Below are 9081 nucleotides of genomic sequence, written 5' to 3' on the forward strand. Positions count from 1 at the left end.
GGGTGGGGACGAGTCTGCGGGTGCTGGACGCCTCCTGGTACCCGCCACAGGACCGAAATGCCCGGCAGGAGTTCAAGGAGAGGCACATTCCCGGGGCGTCCTTCTTCGACATCGAGGAGTGCCGAGACCTGTCCTCCCCGTATGACTTCATGCTGCCCAGTGAGTCCCACTTTGCCGACTACGTGGGACGCCTGGGGGTCAGCAACGACACCCATGTGGTGGTGTACGACGGGGACGAGCTGGGCACCTTCTACGCCCCCCGCGCCTGGTGGATGTTCCGGGCCTTCGGGCACAAACAGGTCTCGGTGCTGAACGGCGGGCTTAAGAGATGGGGGATCAAGAACTGGGTGAAGGAGGGCCACCCTGTCACGGCAGAGGTCAGCCAGCCCACCCCAGCCGTCTTTAAGGCCAGGCTGAACAGGGCCTTGCTGAAGACCTTTGAGGAGATGATGCACAATGTGGGGACCCTGCAGTTCCAGGTGGTGGATTCCCGCCCTGAGGGCCGGTTCCGGGGGACCGAGCTGGACCAAGGTAACGGAGGTGGGAATGGCACCTGCCCCCTGCACCAGAACAGGATGAGTATCAATACTACTCCAGGCATAACAACTCGCCACAGCTAGGAATCCAGCTAGGAATCCAGCTAGAAATTTTACTAATCCCTCAGCCTAACTTGTTTAATTACCTTAAGGAATCCACGGTTGAGCATTTGAATCCCAGTGCCCTCACAGAATGCTCTTCTTGTAGATGGTTGTAAAGCTGCAGGAGGAAATAGCAGGAAAAAGTCTGCAGTCAGTTGGCTCCAGGATCCCTCATCCCACGCCCCACAGAAGTTAATCAGACAATGCAAACACAGGAGGTGAGAGCTCCCAGGGGTTTGTTCAGGGTCCTATCTAACGCTAGCAGACACGCACAAGCTATCAGTATTCATACAGGCACCTCTCACCATAATGAATGCAGCAGCAAAAGCCCAGGTTTTAGGCAATACGGTAACCCGAGGGACATTTTGCTTCTTGCTCTGGTTCACAGCAAATAAGAGAACTTGCTTGAGGTGATCTTTGTGGTTTTGCTCTCTGCTGTTAACTCTAACAAGCTTAAGTAAGAAAAGGTCCAAACCCTTCCTAAATGTATGGGCTATTAACCTCCCTCTTTTGGATACCCCAAGTAACAGGAACAAAAATGGATTTTGTTACCTCAGACAAAGACTGGACATGCAAGCAGCAGAGGGGGTAGAAGTCCTGTGCACTGGGGACAGCTGGTGCAGCAATGTGCCTGGAGTGAAATTCAAGTTGGCTCTTGAAGGAGGCCCTTACTGTGTAATTTAAGCCTCGGTGTATCCCAGAATAACCTCTCCTCTGGAAGGGAAACAGGGAAATTGTTTAAAAAGAAACACAGTGTTTCAAAAACAAAGCGCAGAACAGCTCGGCAACAGTAGTGGGGTCTAAGTTGAGCTGCTGCCTTCCTGAGACAGTGCCGTGCTGCTGCCCCATGTGCAGGTTGTCCTGGTCTGGCTGTTCACTTGTGTGTGTGCTGCTGTACAGCCACTGAGTGTGACACCGTGTCCTGAAACAAATTCCTGCATCCAAACCTCAGGAGCTTCTGGCTGTAAATGTCTCTATACATGTGGTTCGTGTAAGGGTCTACAGTGAGCCCCCCCGAAACAGGCTCAACCTGTGCAGAAATGGAGAGAGGCAATGGGAGTGACAGGGGAGATTGCTGCAGGGATCGAGGAGGAGTTAGGCTTATCTCTCACTCTATTTCTTCACCTGCTGCAGCTCACCAAAGCGAAGGTTGAATTTTAACCTCAAGATGTGAATAAAACACTCCTCACTGGGCACTGGTGGATTTCACGTTCTCTTTAGTGAAGCAGGAGTTGTCACCAGGTGACAAATACCATGGCCCCTGACAGTGTCCTGAAAACAGATTTTTCCTTTGAAATGAGTCAGCATGGAACGGTTTATTTGTGGTGATCCAGTTTTGCTTCCCACAGCACATCCTGCAGGATGAGCACTCCAGCTGCAGCTGCTTGTTCCACTGGAGCTTGACAGCCTTCTGAGCCAGGCTAGCCAGTAGCTGTGCTGCAGCCACAGCGGGTGAAAGGCAGAGCTCACACCTAAAAAAGCAATTTGAAATCAATGCTGATTAATTACAGAGGTCATCCAATCAGGGAGGAGAAGCGTTGCCTGCAATTTAGAGAAGAATGGGCTTGAGGTTAAGAAACTTGCTGTGTTCTCAGGTGATTTCAGTGTAATTATTGCCTCAGCTCTTGACTTCCTAATTAAGTCAATTAATCTCTACAGTTCCATGAACTCCATCTCTAGAAGAGGCTAATTTCAGCTGACTCTTCTGCCTCTTTAGGTTTTCAGTTCCTTATGGCAGGAATTAGTTGTCCCTATTTTATTTTTATGCAGCAGCTACCTTGCTGGGGTCTAGACCTCTGATGCGTTCAAAATAAGCTGTAAATACATGGCTAATTTTTAGTTGCTGGGAGAGGATTACCCAGGTTGCCAGCGTGCAGAAAAATGGACCGTGTTTCTATAAGCCGGGTCTCATAGGCCTTAAATGCAGGTATTGCTTTGGAGTAAAATCTTGGATGTTCATGCATGGTGTGCAACACAAGCCCATCAGATGTGCAGTCCTGAGCTGTGCATCGAGTGGTTGAAGTGTGCGACCCTGCACAGCGCTGTGTTTCGGGAGGAACTAGCGACTTAGGCCTGCTCGCTAGAGCTCTGATTCAGCAACGGCCCAACCAGGTCCTGCTGGGGACTGCTTACTGAGGCACTGTAGGGTGCAGGTCTGGGGAACCAGCCTGAACTGAGACACATCCAGGCAATCCAAGGGCAGATGATAAAAATTACATGGTGGTTGCCAGTGCTGACCCTCTCCAAGTACAGCACACTGAAAAATGAGGAATAAGAATTACAGCTGAACAAATGCATACAGAAAAGTTTCAAATCTCTGAATTCTTTTGCAGGCACTGAGAAAAGAGAGGGAAGTTGCCAGACAAGAAATCCATCATCTAAAAAATCAAACCGAATGTTCTTTTCGTGAGCTTCCAAATGTTTTTCTTTTCATTCTCAGCCTTTGGATAGCTCTTGTCTCCCTTGCACAAACACAACTCTTAAGGTTTTTAAGCCCGTTTTCCCAGGTCTCAGTCCCCCCTGCCCCAAACATAAAGCATTTGCTCATACTGAATGTTCAGGGGCAGTGGGACTGAGAATGAAATGTCGCTGCTTCTCCCCTCCACTCCAAGGGGAGTGAACTGGCTCTACTTGGACCATGAAGTAATACTCAAGGCACAGCATGAAGAGTGAGAGGCTTTATCAAAGTCTGTTTCAGCCCACAGGACCCTACAATCCAAAGCTGCCCATTCACGTGACAAGGTTTGCAAACATCAGCTGCCAGAACTAGCACCGTGGCCCTGCTGTTGATTCTTCTGGCTGTATACAGACAGTATTTTGATGTTGGCAGCAAAGGCCTATTGATCTGACTGCAAGGACTCTCAGGAAGCTGCCCAGGATCAGGCTTAAAGTATTCCTTCCAATGAGTTTGTGAGATCACTAATGGTTCCTTCTGAGACATACAATTTGAATGGAAGAGAGAGATTAAAAGGAGGCAACAGAGGAGGAAAGCTGTTCCATTTGGAAAGGAACAGCTATCTGCAGCCAGCCAACTCCAAGACTGTGGGGAGCCAAATGTGGACAACACACATCTTTTATGTTTTGATGTTAAGAAATAACATCTGGAGCTTTCATCACAAAGGCAAAGGCTAGAGAGAAGAGGCTGTAGCCTGAGCTGGGTAAATAGCCAAAAAAAAAACCAACAAAAAAACCCCAACAAATGTATTTCAATAGAGAATCTTAACAGATGTGGAAGAGGGGATTAAGCAGTGAAGAAGGTAACATATTACAGGTTACAATTTGTGAGGGAGGATTGCCAGAAGCCAAGCTGAGCGAGACTTGGCAAAAGGAATTAAAACAAATAACGAAAACTGCTGGAGCAAAGTGAATAGAAAGAGAACAAGGAGAGAAAGAGTAAATAGAACTGCTATGCAGTTAGCAGGGATTCCAGATGAAAGATTATTTGTGTACGGCCTCAGAATTATACTGACTCTGTGCTACTGTTTTTTGGGTTTTTTTTTCCTGAGGATAAGTCTGCAGATTAGGGGAAGAGTTAGAAAGAAGAAGGGTAAAGAAGTGGAAGTGATAATTTGTAAAGAGGGATTATAACTAAAAGATATTTATGCACTCAGATCTGAGAGGCAGATGATCTCCATCCCAAATATGTGTCAAAAATCAGTCATGTGACATTGCTACTCCATGAGGCAAGAATTTAATAAATTTATTCAGAGCATGGTCTGTAGGACAGAAACACTAGCAAAGTTTGTATTTATCTTTAGGATAGGAGGTACAGCACAACCTAAGCAGCTGTTGATCTATTACCATAACATGGATAGACTGGAAGGATTTAAAAAAAACTCCTCAAGTAAAGACATTTTAAGTGAAGGCAACATCGAGTAAAATACCTTGGTAAAGTTACACTGCAGCTGAGGGCTCTATTTCCTTGACAGCAGAATTGATCTGCCAGATAAGAGAAACGGGAACATGCATGCCTGGAGGTTATGTGTGATCTCTTCTTCCAGCAACTGGAAGCACCTAAGAGGTAGACTTGTTCCATTTGGACTTCATTAATACATGGGACATAATAGTAGAGGGCAATTATTAATTAGTTCAATGTGAGAAGAGGGCAAACAGCACAAGTACTGTCAGATTCCCAAAAAACTGACTGAAAGGGAGATAAGGGGATAAGAATAGCTTGTGCTGAAAGCAGATCTGTGGGGCCGGAAGTTGCCGGCATGGTCCCATCGTTATGCTTCTGTGTTTTATTTTGTAGTTTTCTGAATAATCGAGGCACTTAAAATAGGGAGTTGCTACTGAAGTGTGCTGCTGGCACAGCCTTGGGAAGGTTTAAATGCTCAGTCACCTGCAGTGATAGAAGTGACAGGAAGTATAACACAAGAGAGAGCAAGTTTGGATGCTTAGTAGACCAAAACACTTAATTGCTCATGTTTTTCTTACAAGCTGAAGACCCACATTTAGAAGCAGTAGAAGAGGGTAAGACTTGGATGAATTGGTTGGGTGCAAGAACCTCAGATGTGATTTGGCCTTGACAACAGTAATCGTTGACCTCCTGTCTACCAGTGGAGATGTTAGGAAATACCACTTCCTTATCCAGAAGCCTGGTAGTTACCTAGAACTGTTTCTAAGGTGTCTGAGGCAGCGAGAGGTGTATCTAAGGAGTCCTTACTGGGTTTAGGCTAAGGGCGCGAGGCTGTTGAGAGTGCTGAGTGTTCACCATCAGTGTGTTGGAGCATTAGCAGAAAGAGAAAAAATATTTCAGCCGCGGGGCAGCGTTAGCTCAAAGATAAATGGTGTATGAACTGACTGTGATGCACTTAACCTTGGAAATGAATATTAATTACTCCTCATGTGGGAGGTGCCTCAACGGGATATTTCGTGGCAAGAATCCAAACTGTTTCTGAGATGGATGCTTTTCTGAGAGGGAGCCTGTAAAGTGATCACTGTAGTAGCTGGGGGGCAGGTTCCGTAATCCTAGGGTTCCTTCTTGGAAGAGTGACCGCCTGAATCTGGTGTGGAGTATGCTCTGTGTATATAAGGCAGGAGCAGATGTATCCTCTCCTCTCTTCAGATCTCAGCTGAGTCCAGCCTTGCCTTCCCGTCCTATGTTTCTCTGCTCTTGTCCTAACAGAGAGAGAGAGAGAGAGATGATAAAACTTACTCAACCACTCAAGAGCACTTCTTAGGCAGTCCAAGGGGTGGTAGCTGTGCAATGTCAGCTCTTTCTTTCAGCTGAACACCCACATACGAGTAAATGCAGTTTCTATAGAATTCCTCATCTTTCACTCACAGAGTGCAAGCACTGGTGTCTGACTCCAACAGACTTCTGAATCTCTGGAGCAAGGAGGTCTCACTATAGATCAAAGTCAAAAAGGCTCTAAAATGAGACTGTTCTTTTCACTTATGCTCAGCTGCTAATCAAAGAGTCGTTTAAGGGTGGTGAATGTTTGTCATGGCAGTCTCCAATAAGAGAGTGGAACAAGCCTTTCGATTTTAATATGTTTAACAGTCCAGAAAAGCAATCGTGACCATGGGGCCTGGGACACTTAAGAACTGAATCAGTGGCCCAGCAAGCCTCCTTGAGCAAGAGCTGGCCCTTCTAGTTCAGCTTCCAGGGCTTCTTGATCTCAGTACACTTCCCAGTGCCCTACAGTGGTGTGATAGCATTCGGTGACTCACAAACTGGTGTGTGTTGGCGTGATCACCAGTACTCCACCAAAGCCTTGCAGAAATCCCTTGCCAAATGTCAGGGTCAGGACCATTCACTCTGTGAGAAAGCAGTGGCATGACTCAGGCATGTAAATCTCTCCAGCAAGAAGCTCTGCAGTCTGAGAACTACAGAGAAGGTTTTCCCACACTCAATTTTTTGTATTATTTTTATTTCCCCTCTGTCCTACTGAGACTATATTAATGAGCATTAGTTTTCAGTTCTCTGTACTGAAGTGATGAACTGTTGTTTTCTAAAACTGGAAAAAATGTGACAAAAGCATCAGTCTAAAACACTCTCTGGGTTTTTGTTTTTATTTTTTTTTAATGTTTATCTGTCCAGAAGTCAGCAGTTTTTCTCCTGACTTCTCTCTGCAACACTAAACACTTCTGAAGGATGCATGAGGTGACTAGTAGACAGCAGTGCCAGATTTCTAAGGTGCTTGGGAGGATGGATCAAGAGAAAAAGAGGATCCAACTGGAACAGGAAGAGATCTTGTGAAGCTGACTCAGAGCAGCTTTGGTTGTCTTTAGGCTCTCACTCTTTGATCAGCAGTGCAAAAATCCCCTCCACAATACCATGCCAAAACCCCGTTTTCCCCTTAGGACATGCCATGTCATGACACTACTTTGATGAGTGATGAAACTACAGTGCAATTATGATGTGTGATGTCCATCTCAGACTAGGTATACTTTAGTCATTTGACTGTGACAAGGGTCCTTGCGCCAATATCTCCCATCTCCTGAGATCAGTTACCCGGATGACTTAGGCGGGGGGAAGCTGTCAGTGAAACGGATTACCTTTTATGTGACTTTCCGAGAATTGTCTCATTAGAAGTTCAAACTCGCAAGGAACCATTCCCTGAAATGCATTTTCAGTGTAATATATAATGTTTCCTGCTCCAGTGAGACTTGATCCAAAGCCTCTCAAAGTCAGGGGAAAAGCTTCCATTCAGTGTAATGGAGTTTGATTAAGCCTATAGGGAGAGTTTGAATTTCAAGGGCATGATGAAAATCTTACCCATCATATTTTTATATCTGCTTCTCTCTAAAGACGTTGTTCTTGAGACACAACTTTCAACTTGCTTGAAATAGTCAGTTATACCAGTAGAAGAACAGAATCCATGCTGATTTTATCCGTGAAGTGAGTGAAAAGTGATACAAAATCTAAATTTTCGCATCTGTGACCCCATTGCTCCGGAATAGCTGCCTCAGCAGTAACGTGCCGACTTTGAGCTTGCTTTACTTTTCTGAAATATGATTTTAAGGTGATACAAGAATAAACTGTGAACAGAAAAATACTTTCACAAATTCCACATATAAGCTGCATCTCCTGCTTCTGAAAGCTGTGTCACTACACGCTGCTGGCACACTTGGGGAAGGTCACAAAATGCACAGCTGCACTGCACTGCTGCATTCCTCTTTACACAGATCCCTGTAGTGCCTTTGTTAGGATATTTTCTGTGGCGGTTCTTTGATTCTTGTCATGTCTAGAGCTGCCTGAGATTCCTACCTCTCATTGCTCTCAGGGAGGAGGGGGGAATAGTTTGCCCAGTATTCTGGAAGTTTTGACTTCAGCAAATTTGAATAATCTTTGTCCTCCTCTTTTTAGGCCCATACTGCTTTGCATCTTCATAATCACCTGAAACGTTTCCTTTTCTTGTTCACTCTTGCAGGGCTGGAATCTGGTCACATCCCTGGTGCTGTGAACATACCCTTCCACTCATTCCTAACAGAAAGTGGCCATGAGAAGAGCATTGAGGAGATCCAACAAATATTCCATGAGAAGAAAGTGGATCTCTCAAAGCCACTGACAGCCACGTGCCGCAAAGGTGTCACAGCATGTCACATTGCCTTGGCAGCCTACCTGTGTGGCAAGCGTGATGTGGCAGTTTATGATGGTTCCTGGTCAGAGTGGTTCCACCGTGCCCCACCTCGCTACAAGGTCTCTGAGTTGAAGCGCAACAAGGCCTAGAGGTCCTTTCTTGGGCAGTGAGATCTAGCAGCTGTTTCCAGCCGAGGGTACAGGGAAAGGGAGGAGAGGGAAGTAAAGAAAAAACATGCGGATTTATTTTTTTGCCTGTTTTTCTAAGAATGGTCAGTGGATTTCTATCAATCTTTTGTTTTCTCACAATGAATAAAATCTATGATGCATCTGTGAATATTTCTAATTCTTCTCTGTTGCCTGTGATCTGCTTGTGCTGGGTGGGACAAGCAGCTTTGCAACATCAAGGAGAGTTGCACTATTCCTTGAAGACTTGCAGAAATTCTGGTGGCCTGGTGAGAGCTCAGGTCGTAGTGGAGAAGAATGGATGAAAAATCCAGGGCTAAAATCTAGCACTGGGTGCTGGACACAGGAGGGTCGAGCTGTAGTTCTGTCATTGACTCAGTGTAAGACCTTTTGCCAGCCCACCGTTTCCCCTTTTCTAATGAGGAAAATGGGGGTACCTTTCCCTTCCTCTCTGATGGGGGGTCAGTGAGCTCCTTTGAAGCATTTGGAGATTTGCTAGAAGATCCAGTTCTGCTGAAACACAGTCTTGTCAGTCATTGTGACTGTGTTACAAAAGTCTCCAAGAAGTCCCATGTATGTGATGAGAACTGAGCACAGGTGTTTCATGAGACTCTCCTTGTTTGTTTTTTTCAATCAGCAAGGATGACTCTGTTCTCTGCCGTGTTTCTTCTGGTTCCTATGGAGACCACAGCTCATAGAGAGAGAGAGAGGGTTGTCCCCTTGCAACCA

At 45.7% G+C, this 9081-nt stretch overlaps 1 protein-coding gene across 1 annotated transcript; it reads left to right on the forward strand.

The window, feature by feature from the left end:
- Positions 1 to 5: 5 nt before the first annotated feature.
- On the forward strand, positions 6 to 8316 carry TST (thiosulfate sulfurtransferase (rhodanese); the record flags this gene model as incomplete). The annotated part of the gene is made up of 2 exons (XM_010131199.1): positions 6 to 531; positions 8018 to 8316. Coding segments are annotated over 2 exons (825 nt in total), but the record flags the coding sequence as incomplete, so codon positions are not given.
- Positions 8317 to 9081: the final 765 nt, after the last annotated feature.

The sequence above is a fragment of the Buceros rhinoceros genome, unplaced genomic scaffold, assembly GCF_000710305.1.
Source record: "Buceros rhinoceros silvestris isolate BGI_N320 unplaced genomic scaffold, ASM71030v1 scaffold24832, whole genome shotgun sequence".
NCBI classification, from domain to species: Eukaryota; Metazoa; Chordata; class Aves; order Bucerotiformes; family Bucerotidae; genus Buceros; species Buceros rhinoceros.